The sequence below is a fragment of the Apostichopus japonicus genome, chromosome 17 (assembly GCF_037975245.1).
Source record: "Apostichopus japonicus isolate 1M-3 chromosome 17, ASM3797524v1, whole genome shotgun sequence".
In the NCBI taxonomy this organism is placed as follows: domain Eukaryota; kingdom Metazoa; phylum Echinodermata; class Holothuroidea; order Aspidochirotida; family Stichopodidae; genus Apostichopus; species Apostichopus japonicus.
Genome location: NC_092577.1, coordinates 7,342,359 through 7,362,048, shown reverse-complemented (window position 1 = coordinate 7,362,048; position 19,690 = coordinate 7,342,359). Strand labels below are relative to the sequence as shown.

The 19,690-nt window shown below is 39.5% G+C and overlaps 3 protein-coding genes across 3 annotated transcripts in view; all 3 read left to right on the top strand.

Moving 5' to 3' along the window:
- Positions 1 to 19,690, top strand: part of LOC139985122 (NLR family CARD domain-containing protein 4-like) — a 346,343-nt gene that overhangs the window by 187,468 nt on the left and 139,185 nt on the right. The gene's annotated exons all lie outside the window — the stretch shown is intronic.
- LOC139985135 (actin, non-muscle 6.2-like) lies at positions 2,048 to 11,081 on the top strand. Its single transcript, XM_071999372.1, has 5 exons — positions 2,048 to 2,197; positions 3,072 to 3,236; positions 8,003 to 8,242; positions 8,843 to 9,089; positions 9,964 to 11,081. Exons 2-5 carry the CDS (start codon positions 3,114 to 3,116, stop codon positions 10,479 to 10,481), a joined length of 1,128 nt encoding a protein of 375 aa, XP_071855473.1. The 5' UTR covers positions 2,048 to 2,197; positions 3,072 to 3,113; the 3' UTR covers positions 10,482 to 11,081.
- Positions 12,318 to 19,690, top strand: part of LOC139985127 (uncharacterized) — a 163,500-nt gene continuing 156,127 nt past the window's right edge. Inside the window, exon 1 of the mRNA XM_071999361.1 lies at positions 12,318 to 12,649. The gene's annotated coding sequence lies outside the window, so the exon portion shown is untranslated. The remainder of the gene's footprint in view (positions 12,650 to 19,690) is intronic.

The following is a 19,690-nucleotide window of genomic DNA, read 5'->3' as shown; positions in this document are numbered from 1 at the left end:
TAAATACAGAGTACTTGATTTATTCGTACTTAATGCTGCAAAAACATTTTCTCGCACGTTCGTCTGACTAAATGATTGGACTGTTGTGATAGGACATCAGTGTTTGGTTTGAAATCTTCATTAGTTCCCTCTCTAAACATGGGTTAAAATGGGTTAAATCATGCTTACGTTAAGTTATTAAAAATTTTAAAAAGATGGATTAACATTAACATTCAGACCGTACTAGTGAGGAACCGACGTCATCACCGATTTGGACTTAGAGGTGAATTCCAGAAATATAAGCATATTTTAATAGTGAACTTCTTGACAACCCGAATTGCTATACAGATACAACTAGGGATGCACCGGATATCCGGTCCGGCCGGACTATCCGGCCGGATAGTGAGAAATTAACCGGTTCCGGTTCCGGCCGGATTATTTTCAAAATCCGGCCTGATATTTTTCAAAATCTGGCCTGAATTTTTCCTTATAAAGGTGTTGGTATTAACTTAAATCAATGTAAACTATTTCCAAAAATTAATAAAAAAATTCAAAGTAAGGAAAAATTAGGTTTAACATGTTTAATTTAATTTTCTCAATGGTCTGACCCACTGTTTCTAAAGATCAACCAAAATAATACAACTATCATACTTCTACTTCTTATTAATGATTTTCTTTTGTGTAATGAAAAAATCCGGTTCCGGCCGGATTTCATGTACTATCCGGCAAAATCCGGTTCCGGCCTTCCTTAGATCCGGCCATCCTTAGATACAACCACTGAAATATTTCTTGGATTATAATATATTAAGTCTAAAATTCTGCCTAAAGTTATCTTTTAATAAGTCGAATTTCAATTCAAATAAAAAAGTCAGTTACGAACTTACGATCTTTGTAGAACAAAAGGGAATCAGTTACTAAATTTCAAGGTTATCGAGTCTAAACACTGCCGAAGCCTTCAACGGGAATTACGAGAGATTTGCCTCTGTCTGTGAAACAATCGCTAAGCTAAGTAGGCCTAGCACTTGAAAGAGATTTTTGGTACCTGGCAAACGGCACCCCTGCACTTTCTACGTAATTATGTGATAGGCTAGATATTCCTAACAAATCCCTTAAACCAGCTGAAAATATCTTATTCCATTTGTAATTTTCTTTATTTTCTCTATTCTTCACTCACATGGCTGATTCATTATGAAACCACTGTTTATCTTTCACCATATGGAAAGAACCTGAACAACATTATGACTAATTATTCAAAAATTATACTAAGTGAGTGATTGGAAGTAAAGCAGCCGATGCTTGGTTTTTACAGAGCTTTCGAGCATAACTAGCTCTTCTTCACTGCATGATCACCGAAAGTGACAAGGAGTAGCAGGAATTGACAATTTTGAAACTCCAGTTTTCAAGATATTAACCTTCACTTTATCTCTTAAATGTTCATTTAAGGCTTAAGATATTGTCGGCTTCTCGGTGCAGGACAAAATGTTAATGTAAATCCCACTGTTTTAAAAACTCTAATAACTCAACGCAAAACAAAAGTTCTTTGAATTTTATGTTAACAAAAGAAGAAGAAAACACAATCCCTTGAATGACATTCGAAACCATTTGCCCTTTTTTGAGAGATTTGTTGTGTATTGTAAACATGTCATTCGAGAGAATCGAAGTCTTATGTTTCCCCACTGAGTTTTGTGTTGCACCTTAGGAACTGACCTTAAGATATGAGTACTAGACGTTATAGTCCAGTCACTTTGGTTGATGACTCTCACTTGCTTAAAGGTCGTTTCTCAAAATATAATAGTGTAATAGAAATCCACTCTGGCCTGATTGTATAGTGTGTTTATATGGTCTACAATATATCAATTTGGTTAAATGTGTGCCTAAAATCATCCTTTAAAGGTATGAGGCAGTATTTGCTTGGATAGATTGATAGTGTGAGAGATACTTTTCATATTATATTTCCACGTATACCATTATGTAAGGATACTGTTACATACCAGCATGTAAAGAAACACAAATATGGCTGACTGATAGCTATGGAAGACCATAAAATGGTGGTATATAAATTTAAGTTATGTTAATTAGTATGCACAAGATGTGACGTCAGGGCATGGCTAGAGATTCAGACGGATCAGTGGTCATTGTTTCAACACACTTTTCTTGTAGGAGTCTCCAAAAACTAAACCACGCGTCTTCCCACGGCCCTCGACTACAACTATTAACTGTAAGTTTATAAACAATTACATATTGGTTTTAGCTTTGCATGCAATTCATTTCTTTCTTCAAAGAGAGTGTATATTATACCATAGTTGGGTATAATCTTTCTCTTTAGAGTACTGTTCGCTTATTCCCCCCCCCCAAAAAAAACAATATATATATATATATATATATATATCCATATATATATAGGCTATATATATCCATATATATATGTATATATATATATATATATATATATATATATATATATATATTTATATATATATATATATATATATATATATATATATATATATATAAATCATATCACTTTACTCTTCAATGGGTCTATGGTTACGTGGGCCGGGTTGGGCGGGCCGGGCTTCCGAGTGTGGCATTGGTAGTGATTTGAGTTTGCTGACCCATCATTTTTCTCAGTCATTACATTGGCCACACAAGTCAACTGACGGGGCGGGTCTAAGCGATGTTCCATCCCATTGAGAATTTGTGTTTAGACAAGAAGCTTATGTAAAATATGTTGCTATCCCTTTTTGCTACATATGTGTACACGTTCAAATGTTGCTAGTGTATACGCCTTTCGTGCGTGTGTTATACAATATCTAATCAGCCATTCTGAAGAAAGTCTGACAAATTTCGTGAGTCACGTGCTCCCTCATGCCCCGTCCTGTGGATGAGGCCATTAGGGGATGAGAACTTGGAAATGGGAAAGATAGCTGAATTAGACCATGGGGATATTGGAACTCCTCGGCCAAAGAAAATATAGTAAAGTGTATGGTTGATCAATTTTAGCAGTTTTAAAAGTGGGCAAAACACTTCGGCCAATTCTAATGACCCTTACGTAATATGCAAATTTCATTTTTTTCAATTTTCCGCCTCAGCAATAATTACCCTCGTCGTGCACGTGAACAAACAAAGCTAAAATGGATGACGATGTACAAGCCCTAGTTGTTGACAACGGTTCCGGTATGTGCAAGGCCGGTTTTGCTGGAGACGATGCCCCTCGTGCGGTTTTCCCATCAATTGTTGGAAGGCCCAGACATCAGGTAAGAGTCAATGGTTCCATTATGAAAGTAGTGCTTCCATGGGTGCCATGAAAGGCGCCTTCGTAATTCGTCTTTGATCAAACTATCGAGAGATTAATTTAACTCTTTAGGTTGACGGTTGGGAAAAGGGTGAAAAAAAAATAGGAGACACAAATGGAGGAAGATCAAGGAATGTGGGAGGGGTTGGTCTCAATAAGTGTTTTTTTTTTTCACCAGAAGGGAAAGGATGGGCTTGGGCCGTTTGAACGCAGGCGGAATGAATGTTTCTATGAGATAGCAGGTTGTCTATTCAGGTGATGTCATGTGTTTATAAATAGTGTGCTATGTATGTTGGATGAAACCGTGTTGTATATGCATATATAACTAACATCCCACCGCGACACCACTGTAAAACCTACCCCGGTAAGAAAAGGTATCCCCGTCCCCACATGTAAATGAAGAGGCATCGAAACGCAGGTCGTGCCCGGGGAAAATTATTTCACCGCCCGCCTCTATCCTCCCTTGTTTGCACTCTATATTTTCTTAAGTATATTAAATTTATGAAAACGAAAATACATTTTTCTTAATCCCTGCATATTTGCCTAGGCTCCCTCCATATTCCCTTTGAGTCCACTCATTGTACCCGATCCACGATCACCCTGACCCCACCCCCCCCGCCCCCGCCCCCATCAGCAGGCATGTGTCAATGCATGATGGGTTACGACTAAAATAAAGTAGGCCTTCAAATATATTTATAAATATGTGGGAAGTCCTTGAGAAGTTTTAAACCAAACAATTCTGGATTACACAAGGTAGAGATATTTTTGAGTGGTTTAGTCAAGTATTTCTATTAGATTTTTAACTGCTGTCGAGTACTTGAGGTTTCGAGTACAAACTGCTATAGTCCGAGAACGGCTGTTTAGGATCCGAGTACCAGTGTCCGATTATACATCAATTGTAGGAACCGAGTACCAAGTACGAGTGCCTTTTCATCAGAGTAATTTTCGAGTCTTTTGTGTATTACTTTTGATTTATTCAATATACAAGAACCTCAGTTGATTATATCGGGAACTGTTCTCCGAATGTCATTGTATACAGTGGCGTAGGAAGGTACTTTTGAGTGGGGGGGGGGGGCTGAAGACTGATGGCCGGCCTGGGGGAGGGGTCTAAGGGGAGGGGGTGCCCCCTCCCCCTTTGGAATTTTTTGCATTTCCAGGTAGCCTCAGATGCAATTTGGTGCAATATAGCACACTTCAACACCCACTCCATTTTGTAAACTTAATTTTGTATTTTCACCAGGCCTTAGATGCAATTTGGTGCTCCAAATGAGATTTTTTTTCTCATTTGGAAATGAAAAAGGGGTTTTCTGACTTGCGAAGCGGGGGGGGGGGGGGCGGAATGATACTTCCCCCCTCCACATTTGTCACTGGGGGGCTGGCGCCCCCCCCCCCAGCCCCCCCGGTTCCTACGCCCTTGATTGTATATGCACATATATGGCTAGCCTAGCTGCTCTCTGACTGTCTCTGTATATGCACATATTATGGCTAGCCTAGCTGCTCTCTGACTGTCACTGTAAGCACATATTATGGCTAGCCTAGCTGCTTTCTAACTGTCACAGTAAGCACATGTATGGCTAGCCTAGCTGCTCTCTGACTCTCACTGTAAGCACATATTATGGCCCTAGCCTAGCTGCTTTCTAACTGTCACAGTAAGCACATGTATGGCTAGCCTAGCTGCTCTCTGACTGTCACAGTAAGCACATATATGGCTAACCTAGCTGTTCTCTCACTGTCACTGTAAGCGTGTTAAGAGTGGGTCTCGATGCTATGGGACTGGGGTTGAGAGTGGGTCTCGATGCAAGGGGACTGGGACTGAGAGTGGGTCTCGATACAAGGGGACTGGGGTTAAGAGTGGGTCTCTGTGCAATGGGACTGGGGTTGAGTGTGGGTCTCGGTGCAAGGAGACTGGGGTTGAGAGTGGGTCTCGATGCAAGGGGACTGGGGTTGAGAGTGGATCTCGATGCAAGGAGACTGGAGTTGAGAGTGGGTCTCGATGCAAGGGGACTGGGGTTGATAGTGGGTCTCGGTGCAAGGAGACTGGAGTTGAGAGTGGGTCTCGATGCAAGGGGACTGGGGTTGAGAGTGGGTCTCGGTGCAAGAGGACTGGGGTTGAGAGTGGGTAATGTAGATCGTTTGGGTTCTCGTGTCCAGGTTCCATCTTGGGTGAATTTGCTCAAAAAGTATTATTTCTGAAATTTTAATTTTTGAGTGCTTCCAACACTGACATTTTATTAAATTTCTTGGCATTTGATCCCAGCCATAGGCGTAGGAGGCGGGGGGCTGGGGGCTGCAGCCCCCCCCCTTCCAAACAAAATTTTTGGTGAAAATTCGGGCAATATGCTGAGAATTTTTCGGGCACCTACTGAAAGATGAATAACTTGCAATGTGTTTTCCAATTTTTTTTTTTGAAAATTCGGGCAATATGCTGAGAATTTTTCGGGCACCTACAGAAAGAATAATAATTTGCGATGTGTTTTTCAATGGTTAAACTGAAATTATTATTATCGTTATTATTGTAACGACTTCCCCAATAGTTATAACCAATATGGAATGGTAATAACAGGGAAAATACAACCCAAATTTTTATTGTGCATGTCATATATGCGTTCATCGGTTATTGGCATGTGATGTAATAACCAATGAATGGCTATATGATAGCACATTAAGATGTTGAACGCTCGCGTAGCGCGCGAAAAATTTTGGTTATATTTTTCGGGCAAGTCGTTACAGCCCCCCCCCCCCCCCCCCAAATCAAATCAGGCTCCTACGCCTATGATCCCAGCAGATGATATATATGTTACTACTTCAATGATGGTACTTTGTAAGAAAAGTCACCCAAGTGAGTTAGAGCCTGGGCACAAAAGCCAAACAAATTGATCTACTCTCAGCTCTAGTCCCATTACATTGAGACTTGCAATGATAGCATTCAAGCTCCGCTTTAAGAAAAGTCATCCAAGGGAATATTAAATACTACATCTGATTTTAGCTACAAGGCCGTCGGTGACATGGCTGTGTGCGCTATTGTTACTTACTTCGCCCATGTGTGCATGCTATTCCGTAGTGTAACTAATTTAATTATACTACCCAAACTTGCCGCATTTCCTGATTCTAGAACAGCACCTATTATACCAGTCAGGCTTCGGTGCTTTTTTCCTTAAAAGATTAAATTTCAGTCCTTCAAGACTCCTTCAAAGGAAGGGACAATGATGCTGGTCGGACGTTTATCTAATTGCGATAAATACTAGGAAATTAACCCATTGTGTATAAACAACTCTTTCTAGCCTTGGATTACCCTGTTATATAGCTTTTCAAATCGCGCTTTGCGTTTGTAATTGTGATGTATATGCTTAAGCAGTAAATAACCGAGGCTCAGTGAGCTGAAACCAAACCTCCAAGTAAGGGCTTCAGTACGAAACACGTGAACGAAGGCCAAAGATTCCATTTCAGAAAATAAATTTATGCTATCAGATTTTAGCAATATGAATACAAACCATTGCTAAACATTGTGTGGTCATCTGTAGTATATGAAGTTCGTTTCTCAGCATCTTGGCTCAGATTGTGATCACGTGTAAACAGAACACCGAAGATCACCTACCAACCCTGGAGTTTTGCGGTGACCTCACAGTAGAGGCTAAATCTACTTACGCCCTCTGTACAATAACTAGTCAAAACTACCTTTCCCCGAATTTCCAAGAATTGTTGATTTTTTCCCCACATCTACTGCAGATGCGGCCGTTATGTAACCAGGGCGCTTCAAAATGGCGTCAGCGAGCCATTTCAATAAACACTTCCCCTTTCTGCATATGACCTGTACACTTGCTCTTGGAGATTGTTCGGAACTTGGTGCATAATTTCGGAGTGCCAAGTATTTGGTTGAGCTAACAGGGGAGGAAGGAGTAGGGAAGGGAAACGATATGATAATATTCCTTACGGGAAAAGGTTTCCAGAGAAAAGAGAACGTACAAAAGGCACAAAAGCACCAGGCTTAACCCCCCGTCGCAGAACTGTTACTAGTGTCGGCAGTATACTAGCACCATAGTGACTGCCAAAGTAGACCACTAATGCGATCTGTTTAGCAAGCTCTTTCTCGTTGTCTCTGTTCATACACTGTGTATTTAGGCTTGACTTGACAGCAGTCAAGTCCAAATGTATCCATGTTCTCTTTTTTTTTTCCAAAACTTCCCGAGCCCGGAAAGGTGTTTCGGTAGAAAAAGTTTACTAGATATCGCCTTAGTTATCGTAGGAAATGTTAGTTCAATGTGTTGAAATGTGTCGAAGTTACCTCAGTATAAGGTAATATCTACAAAAAAGATCCTCTGTGCATTTCGTACCACATAGTCCAGTATGTGAACATTTTCAGCAGAGGGGCACATTTTAAGTACTTTTAATGTTAACCTTTCATGGAATGGGGCACTTTCTGAATTTATATTATGAATTTTCAACACAAAAGGCATATTTTAAATAACAAAACGGCACATTTCAAGCACCATAAAGAAGTACTTGTATTTTATAGCAAAAAGGGACATTTTTAAGATTTTTACAAAACTGAGCCAGGGGGGCACATACTCCTGCGCCCCCCCCCCCCTCTCCTCCTGGCTCCGCCACTCTTGCCTTTGAATACAGAGCCGCATATCGATGATCAGTGTTTGTAACAAATGATGTGGGACTCATTTCTTGCTCAACCATATACTTACCATCCAATTGTATTTGCTTACTTATATTTCGTAGGGTGTGATGGTTGGTATGGGACAGAAAGACAGCTATGTAGGAGATGAAGCTCAGAGCAAACGTGGTATCCTCACCTTGAAATATCCAATTGAACACGGTATCGTCACAAACTGGGATGATATGGAGAAGATCTGGCATCACACCTTCTACAATGAACTCCGTGTAGCTCCAGAGGAACACCCAGTACTCTGCACAGAAGCTCCACTCAACCCTAAAGCCAACAGGGAAAAGATGACCCAGGTAGGTGTTGATTCAAATCCGTTTGTGTTGCGATTCATTAAATCATACGACTGTATGAAACTCATGTCTTGGTTTACACCAGATGAACTTGCAGAATGCGTTACAGGAAACTCAACATCTACCAGAGTTCAGAGCAAAATCAAGTAAGGCGGTGTGAACAAAATCAAGTGAGGGGGTGTGAACAAAATCTACAACAACAGTTTTCTTCAGCTACACCTATACGACAATTCTGCGGGGTGGGGGGGATTAGGAAAAACCCCTAGCCCTTATACTCTTCTCATACGGTAATCCATGCATGACTCTGAAAAACATCGGTAATCATAGAATCTGCCAGTGTTTTTGGTCGAATTTGTGAAAAATGGGGGGGGGGGGGGAATTAAAGTGCTTTCAAACAATTCATTATTAGAAATTAGCTAAGGGAACGAAAGGGGGAAGCATACATCCCACCAACGGTTAGCTTTGAGCTATACTGAAAATGTTCCATGCTCGTTTAATGCCAGGCTCGCGGGGTGTAAACAACTTAACCCCTCTACCGCACCTAGCCCACCAACCCCCTTCTGTTCAAGTGGCCCAATATTATCTATATCTTTCTCTTCTCAGATCATGTTCGAAACCTTCAACTCCCCGGCCTTCTATGTCGCTATACAAGCCGTGTTGTCCCTGTATGCATCTGGTCGTACCACTGGTATCGTTTTGGATTCTGGTGATGGCGTGACCCACACGGTACCCATCTATGAGGGCTACGCCCTCCCTCACGCCATCCTTCGTCTTGATCTTGCTGGTCGTGACCTCACAGATTACCTGATGAAGATCCTTACCGAGAGGGGATATACCTTTACTACAACAGGTATATTTTACCCAACACAAGATAAGGGGGGGGGGGGGTTCACATTTAATAAGCTGTCATGTACGACCAGTAAAAATGAGATTTCCCTTGAAATATTACATTTAAGTTAGTATTCTTCCCTCCATTGGTATTGTGGAAGAACGACACAGTACCACCCCCCCCCCCCCCACGGTGCTGAGAGTACTGAGCTGCACGATGCGATCTTCTCAGGTCATTTCATCTCAAGTGAAATCCGAACGATACATTTATTATTATAGGCTACCGCACGTATACGTAACCAAATCTGAACAATACATTTATAATTACAGGCTTCCGTATATATACGCCAAATATTATTTTTCCACTTCCAATTAAGGAATGTACTTAGCGTATAAATTTTAATTACAATATCAACCGCTGTGCAATTGTTTATGCAAAAACGATTACAAAATATGTTATGAAGTGTGAGTCTTAAGCAGGGCGAAAGCTTCGAGGGCACGTGGGCTTTCAAACTTCCAATGGTTTACATGCTCGCAAAGTCGTATATATACACTGGCACAATTTAAACTTTGAAATACGCCAATGTAGTTAAACTGATGAAAATGATAGCACCGTCGTGCATCTAAGCCCCATTAACCATTAAACATTTGAAAGGCGAGGGGACACTCTTCTCTTAGTTATACCTCACAACTCACAACGGAACGGACATCCACCAACATTGTGCCTGTATTCCCCAATCACCCCTCCCCCAATACAATATAATAATAAATAAATCGATGATTCGACTCGAGTCACTGTATTTTCTCTTTAGTTCGAGTGCTATCACGTTTGAAATATATAGTAGGTCGAGTCATGAATCGTAACGAAAATGTCTTTTTGTAATTGTTTTCAACAGCCGAACGTGAAATTGTCCGTGACATTAAGGAGAAACTCGCATATGTTGCTATAGACTTTTTACAGGAGATGTCAACAGCCTCATCCAGCTCATCACTAGAGAAAAGTTATGAACTCCCTGATGGTCAGGTCATCACCATTGGCAACGAGCGCTTCCGGTGTCCCGAAGCTCTTATGCAGCCATCTTTCCTTGGTATGGAAGCGGCTGGAATCCACGATACTACATACAACAGTATCATGAGATGTGACGTGGACATTCGTAAGGACTTATACGCCAACGTTGTCCTTTCCGGTGGTACTACTATGTTCCCTGGTATCGCTGACCGTATGCAGAAGGAAATCTCAGCCCTTGCTCCTCCCACCATGAAGATCAAGGTCATTGCTCCACCAGAGAGGAAATACTCTGTCTGGATTGGTGGATCCATCCTAGCATCTCTCTCCACCTTCCAACAGATGTGGATCAGCAAGCAGGAATATGATGAATCTGGTCCAAGCATTGTCCACAGGAAATGTTTCTAAGTTTCTGTTTCTGACGCTTTCTGCAAAAATACTCTAAAAATCGGAATGCACAAGAAATATATTTTCCTGACCCACATAAGCACCTAACATAACTGTTAAACATAGATAACGTGCTAGGGAAATTGAATCCTTCTCGGTAACTGTGATGATTTTGAATAGTTGGCGGTACAACATATATTATATTTCCTTTTTTTATTTTGACTAAAGTGACTGGTTGGAAATAAGGAAACTGAAGGGTTTTTAATGACTATTTTTTTACTAGATAAGATGATAGGTTAAGAGAGTGGGTGGGTGGAGTGTAGTGATAGGGCGATGTATGGGGTAAGAAAATTGTACTTATTGCGAGTCCCCCTAGTTTATTGTTACAGAAAAGAGAACCCTACCCCCAACTGCACCATTGATATTAATTTGATAGATTTATTGATCCATCCATACACTATTGTTTACGGTTATAGAAAAACACGACTTTGTTTTGGTTGTATATAAGAAACTTTCACACATATAATCTTAAAAGTGCGAAATGATTAAAAGTCTATATCGAACAAGCGAAAGCTCATGAATAAAACTTTATCTTAAATATCGAACAAGTTTTACAATTCCTACCCTCACCCTCCCCTCCCCTCCCTGGGTCCGTATGGCAAGCCGTTTTACTTTTTATTCGATATTTGATGATGTCATCAAATATTTGGTGATATCAGCAAATAATTGTTGATATCATCAAATCATTTGATGATATCATCAAATAATTGCTGATATCAACAATTATTTGCTGATATCAGCAAATAATTGTTGATATCAGCAATTCATTTGCTGATATCACCAATTCATTTGCTGATATCACCAATTCATTTGCTGATATCACCAAATAATTGCTGATATCAATAAATAATAGCTGATATCAACAAATATTTGCTGATATCAGCAAATGAATTGGTGATATCAGCAATTGAATTGATGATATCAGCAAATCATTTGCTGATATCAACAATTCCGACATATCACTAATTAATTAGTGATATGAGGAACCGGATTGCTGATATCATGAAATGATTTGGTGATATCATTAAAAGATTTGCTGATATCAGCAATTGAATTGGCGATATCTTGGAATTGCTGATATCAACAATTTATTTGCTGATATCACCAATTCATTTGCTGATATCAGTAATTCAAGCGTATCGAACCAACGTCTACAAAAAGGAATTAGAAACGAGCGCCATCAACAGGCATTCTTTTTGGGTCTTAAGGGCGCTGTTTGACTGGTAGCGGGCACAGAAAGGCGCCTGGTGCGCGGTTAATTTCAGCCTTGGTTATAGCGATCAACGGGAGGGGAAAGGGGACTAAGTTACACAGTACTACTACTGCCACTGGGAGAGGTACCGTGGCTACTCATGCACTTGTGACAGGGAAGACAAACATTGGGCAAGCACCGAGTAGGCCAGGCCTATAAACCTATGAAAAATAATATCGGGGTGGTTAAGTAGCTCAATATGAAATACCAAAATGTAAAAAGTATACCCTGGTCGGCGGGCGACAGAAACAGGCTGGGAACTGTGTCCATTAGACTGGCTCCCCGATGGTGGCTGCAACCAGTGGCGGCGATTTGTTTCAAATATTGGGGTGGGGGGACTTTAACTTGGGTGCAGACGCGTAACAATTCCCCCACCCCCAAATTAAAATTGTTCGCGCACTTCGTTATTTTGTATATATATATATATATATATATATATATATATATAGGCTATATATACATACATATAACATATATATATATATAAATATACATACATACATATATATATATATATATATATATATATATATATATATATATGTATATATAAATACAGGCGTGTATCCAGGATTTTCTAACCCGGGGGTGCGATCGAATTACTATCTAAGCGGAGCGCCACAGAAAATTTCTGGTTTTGATAGCCCCCCAGATCACAGGAAATGGCACTTCTCGGGCTTGAAAATCATCAACAAGTTGTACACTTTGGCCTGAGAATCAAGTTTTCCCAATAGTTTCTTTTCCATCCATAACCTTTCTCAAGATTGTCACCAGTCACACATCATGTTCGACCTCATCGCTTCTCCTGTGGATCATTGCTTTGGAAGGTAATACTACGTAACGGCCTATACAATACCCGTCAGCCCCACTTTTCAAGGTTTGAAGCCCATTATTTGTTCAGAATTTGAATTATAAATTCACTTCAAAACATATCCATAAATGTTGCACAAAATTTCATCTGTGGTCAACCAATATAGAAAAAAAACCTTCAACCCCTAACAGACCGGTCAAAATGGCACGAGTAGAGGAAAGTATGATGAAGAATGTTGGTCAGGGAATTTTCGAAAATTCAGACACAGTTAATTTATTGTGTACAAATATTATAAATTTAAAACTTCGATATCGTTAAAAAAGACAAAAAATATCTTCGCCCCACCCCCCCCCCCACTTGGCTACGTGCCTGCGGTTAGAAATCTTGTAGGAAACATGCCAAATGGAAACCCAGTGAACCCATATCGATGTGGATCATATATATGATTGTACGTACTTACACTCATACACGAGAGATGTACAGACATTATGATAATAATCATGATTGACAAGATGCTATACGGTCACAAGTCACAGAAACCACGACGAAGAGTCATTTACCTCATAGCGCATGTGTTGGATAAAGTTTTAGCCAACGCCAAATAGGATTTGGATAAATAATCTCATGCATTATTTTCTATTTATAGCCACACAAAAACACTATGCCAACAAATATTGGGGGGGGGGATATTAGATACTATATCCCCCACCTAAAATATGTCCCCCCCCCCATGATCGCCGCTCATGGCTGCAACGTTCCGTTCCGTCGGGCTGTGCCTGTGCGTCTGCGATGGAAAGGAGCTGATCGTGCACAGCTGCTATTGAATTGAACCTGTGCTCATCGATGCTCGCGTTAATCCGTTCTAAATTTCTCTTTGCTTTGGAGAAGACGTTCTTTCGCTTCAGAAGCATTCTCATTGCCAGTTAAGAGCCTCTCTACTTCGCCCAAAATCCGAGAACTTCTGTCAATAACGATCTGTGCTTCATCAAGTTTACCGCAATCGCCAAGGTGAAAGTAACACTACCCGTACCCTGTTGTCTCGTCACTGTCATTTGCATGTACTGCTTAGTACACTGACATCGTGTGCGCATGCTTGTAAGACGGGCTGCCACGGTTGAATTACTGATATCATCGTCACGGTTGAATTACTGATATCAGCAAATGATTTGTTGATATCATCAAATGAATTGGTGATATCAACAAATGAATTGGTGATATCAACAAAAGCATGCATTAGTGATATGTACGGTTCATTTGCTGATATCATTAAATCAATTACTGATATCACCAATTGATTTGTTGATATCAGCAAATGAATAAGTGGTTTGTTGGAATTGTTGATATCATCAAATGATTTGCTGATATCACCAATTATTTGATGATATCAGCAAATAATTGTTGATATCATCAAATGATTTGCTGATATCATCAAATGATTTGCTGATATCACCAATTCATTTGCTGATATCACCAAATAATTGCTGATATCTGCAAATATTTGTTGATATCAGCAATTATTTGTTGATATCAGCAATTATTTGATGATATCAACAAATGAATTGGTGATATCAGCAAATGAATTGGTGATATCAGCAAATGAATTGCTGATATCAACAATTATTTGGTGATATCAGCAAATAATTGTTGATATCAGCAATTATTTGATGATATCATCAAATGATTTGATGATATCAACAATTATTTGCTGATATCACCAAATATTTGATGATATCATCAAATATCGAATAAAAAGTAAAACGGCTTGCCATACGGCCGTTGTAAGCTCATCACTAAGACTAAAAGAATCTGCAGCGCTTTAGGGTTGAGAACGTGACTGCTGGTGGAAGAGGATTGTATGTAGCTATCAATGGTATCAGTTTGACGTCATATTATCCGCATACTGTATAGTCTTCGCTTCCGAATTCTTCTTTCATGGATGAAGTTTTTGATTATCTTTGGATATTTTTTTGATAAATTCGCGACACTATAGTAGGGTCGTCAAACCACTGTCCCGTTAACCGCCTCCTTATGTAAATACACTCGTTTACTTAATTACTTTAAAGACAGTAAGTCATAAACCACAGGCTACATACTTAAAAGCAATTGTTACTTTTTGAACTTAAATTTTCACCCCAAATAGCGTAGGATTAATTGTGGACTGGAACATGGTTTTGTACAATAGACCTATATTAGTTGTAAATAAGGTTTAACGATACTGTAACGCTTCCGCTTCGGTGTGTATGGTGAAGTACCCAGTTGGCAATTGAGGAAGGGGGTTGTAGAATGAGACCCGAGGACACCGTTGAAAAGAAGTACACTAACAGTGCATTAAGAGTTTAAAAAGTATAATTAGATAACCAATGTACCTGCCGTACATCTTTCGTAAAGCATGATAAACAAATAATATATACAGAAAGTAGAACAATAAAACCTAAACACAATAACAAGGGCGTCGTACATGAACTAGCCCTAATATGTAAGCTGCCTAGCAGCGCAGCTAACTATAGGCCCTGCGTCAAAGACAACGCAGGCACAACGCAGGCTAAATATCGGTACTGCGTCAAGGGCGACGCAGCGTAAGGACAACGCAGCGCAGCTAACGATGAAGTTCGTCAGCCCGCGAACCCTACGCTGCGACGACCTTGCGCAGGCACAAGCAGTTACGCAGCGCAGCTGCAGAATGCATGCAGGCACAAGCAGTTACGCAGCGCAGCTGCAGAGTGCATTACTCGATTCTCTGCACAAGCCAAAAATAATCTAAGCCTAAAACAACATACAAATTCGGCATAGATTCTGCCTAGCAGATTACACTAAATATATCGCAACTTAATGTCTAAAGCGCTCCTTGCACGACATTATAAATACCCCCGTAACTGTGTAGAATCCTATACACGATTTAATTGACCAATTATGAAAAAGCCAGTGAGATTGACAAGCGCCATAGCCCAATGACAGCCGGTCAACGGTCTCTACAATACTATACGAATATGAACTAACCCCGCCCCACTGTCTACGCACCCCTAATAATTACCAGTATACTAAGAACAAAGGAGGCCTTGTCCACCGGACTGTTTACATAAAGCCCCGGCAGCAAGAACCAACTTCCGCAGCCAGCAATAAACTGATACTCAAGTTACACAAACTAGAGACCTCCTAGCTGAAACATTACGTAAGAAACATTTTATAACGGTAAATAGAAAATACGTACACGGACGAGAAAATAAGGTTTTCTCGTAACAAAACTTTTAGAACTAACGATCAAGCTATTTCCTGAGGTGTTTATTACAGCCAACACTATGCAAAAATGAACAACCTATATAGTAAATCTTTGGATTTTGAAATGATGCTGTGTTAAACCCTTTTCTTTACAAAGTGAAAGGCTTTGAGATGACAAAATTTAAGCTTAATTATCAGATTAGTTTCATGAACCGAGGAGGTGATCGACGCACTACCGGATATGTGACATAATATGCTTATTTACAAAAACTAATATAACGTAAGCGTCGGTAAGACAAGTGATCATGGTATGAAAATGGACTTAAATTACTCCTGAAAGGATGAAATTAGACAAAAAGTGTTAGAGTTTGCACAATATGCAACACTGTTAACATTATGGGACACAGATCTATCTGTATTGGACTCAACGTTTCGAAACTCGCTATTTAAGAACAACCAACTGGTTGTAAGTTTAACCATTAGTAGGTCTCGTAGGTTTCGTAATAGTCAGAATGACACGTACAAACAAACTCAAAATACAGATGGAACAAGTTTTCAGGAAGTGAATTAGTTTGATTCAAATGCATTAAAGACTAAATGACGGCGGTGAGTGGGGGGGGGGGGGAGGGGGGATTGGAAACGAACGCACATTTCTAATAGCTGAAGAATAACTCTTTTGATGTCCAAATAATTTATTTGTATGGTTATCAACATTATATATCATTGTTTACTGCTTTTGCGTGAAAGAGACCTTTCAATGAAAACATAAGCGTGGTCTCTCCGATAATAAGTTTATTGTGGATTACAATGGAGCATAGTATAACAAAATTGGTATAAATGTATATAGTCAAGCTCATGTTACAGCAATGCAAAACAGACGACTTTAAAAATATTGTCATTGATTAATGGTAATTTGGAGACATTTTAAATTTACTGAAAAGACATAATAAAAATAAGTTCATCCATGTATGTATGTTTGGTCTAAGTTAAGCGAATACTATAGAGGAATAATGTCTTTCGCAAAAACATACCTCCGACCATGTTTGGGACGTTTTGTACGGGACATGGCAAACTTTAAGATTTCCAAAGAGAAAATAGAAACACTCAGTTATTTCTTCTTGCTACAAAACACCAAATCATCACCAATATAAGAAGACGAAAGACACGCAAAACATTACAAAAGTTATTTGTAAAAGTACATATCTTTCTACATGTCAGAGGCCATCGACAACAGTCTATTAAGCAACATACCATGTTGTTTGTAAAAGTACATATCTTTCTACATGTCAGAGGCCATCGACAACAGTCTATTAAGCAACATACCATGTTGTTTGTAAAAGTACATATCTGTCTACATGTCAGAGACCATCGACAACAGTCTATTAAGCAACAATCCATGCTGTGCACCCGTCACTCACACTCTTAATTAAGTATTAGTGTGAATCGTTAGCGAATTGCCTAGCCATGAATCATGGATTAACATGACGTCACATTTTGACTTGCTATTTAGCTGTGCTGCCCTCTGTTCCTTTCACTGTTATACAATCAAAATCAAAGACACGATCGTGACTCCCTATCTTACCAATTCGTCACAATTGACCTTTAATATTTGCTATCATATAATATAGTAAACCTACTTGTTATCGTTGGCTTATCTAACTAGACACTTATACACTAAACACTTATAAGGTAAGATCACCCAGGCCCAGTTAAGTCTGTCGAAGGGAACTCTCTTGGAGTGTTTCTCTTGAGGCTAAATAAAGACTGAGAGGACCAGTGTAACATGGAGTAGTAAATAAACAAATGCCGTACATAAATGTATGTAGACCGGTGTAACATGGAGTAGTAGATAAAGAAATGACTTAGATACATGTATGTAGACCGGTGTAACATGGAGTAGTAGATAAAGAAATACCGTAGATAAATGTATGTAGACCGATGTAACATGGAGTAGTAGATAAAGAAATGAGGTAGATACATGTATGTAGACCGGTGTAACATGCAGTAGTAGATAAAGAAATGCCGCAGATAAATGTATGTAGACCGGTGTAACATGGAGTAGTAGATAAAGAAATGCCGCAGATAAATGTATGTAGACCGGTGTAACATGCAGTAGTAGATAAAGAAATGACGTAGATAAATGTATGTAGACCGGTGTAACATGGAGTAGTAGATAAAGAAATGCCGCAGATAAATGTATGTAGACCGGTGTAACATGGAGTAGTAGAAAAAGAAATGAGGTAGATACATGTATGTAGACCGGTGTAACATGGAGTAGTAGATAAAGAAATGCCGCAGATAAATGTATGTAGACCGGTGTAACATGGAGTAGTAGATAAAGAAATGCCGCAGATAAATGTATGTAGACCGGTGTAACATGCAGTAGTAGATAAAGAAATGACGTAGATAAATGTATGTAGACCGGTGTAACATGGAGTAGTAGATAAAGAAATGACGTAGATACATGTATGTGAACCGGTGTAACATGGAGGAGTAAAGATATGCCGTAAATAAATAAGTATAATTTCAAGTGGTTCTTCGAGTAAGCTTTCTCAGTTTATCAGTAAAACAGCACCTGGGGAAGTGAGTAGTAAAAGTACAAGGACAGGACAACACAAGTCCACCAGTAGATAACTTTGTATCCAAAATCATTTTGTTCAAGAAGGACACTGTTTGACTCCTGGGGTACACCCCTCAGTCCGACAAGTTTTCAGTCCGACAAGTTTTCAGTCCGAAAATAAAATACACGTTTTCAGTCCGAAAATGAAATACACGTTTTCAGTCCGAAAATAAAATACACGTTTTCAGTCCGAAATGAAATACACGTTTTCAGTCCGAAAATGTTTTCAGTTGGGGAATGAAAGCAGTTTTAATGCCATAATATCACCAATAAACTGTGACAGCCCGAACTGATAGTAAAGAAATCGATTGAATATTTCGTATATACTCATAATTGACAAATAAGGAGTAAAGTTTTAGAAAATATATTGGAATTTTCGGTCCCCCTGGGACCTTCGTCAGCAATATTGGCAGTCGAATGAAAAGTACAAAATGTAACACAATGAAAGTATGACGCTAGGTTTAAAGTGTAAATTGCATTGATGGAATTAGAACCAAACAAACCATGACTATACAGGAAGCTGATTAAGGAGCGAAGAACAGATTACATATATGTTTGTAGAACTGATAGTTGTTAAGGGGTCCCAAGTCTTTGTTGAGGCCGATGATGTGAGACTTAATACAAAAGATTCAATCGATTTTTTTACTATCAGTTCGGGCTGTCACCGTTTATTGGTGATATTATGGCATTAAAACTGCTTTCATTCCCTAACTGAAAACGTGTATCTCATTTTCGGACTGAAAACGAATATTTCATTTTCGGACTGAAAACGTGTATTTCATTTTCGGACTGAAAACGTGTATTTCATTTTCGGACTAAAAACTCGTTTTTTCGGACTGAAAACGTGTATTTTATTTTCGGACTGAAAACGTGTCGGACTGAAAACTCGTTTTTTCGGACTAAAAACGTGTATTTTATTTTCGGACTGAAAACGTGTCGGACTGACAACGTGTACCCTGACTCCTGTCTGTTGGAATGACGAAAAAGGTTTTACAAGAATGTGCAATGCCAGATTGCGATTCACTGACTTAGTTATGTCAAAATTGCTGATTACATTATTTATGGACCTCGTGGCATTTGTAATGTATACGAATAAGACGAATGTTATACCTACTCCGTATGCGCCCCCTCTCGTTAGTTTGGTAGCGATGACATCACTTCCGGTAGGTCATACCCCAGTCTTCTAAAAGAATATCATACTCCTTTTGAGGGGTAGGTTACCGACAGGATCATAGACGAAGAAGCCGGGGAGAGGGGACTGTACCCCGCTC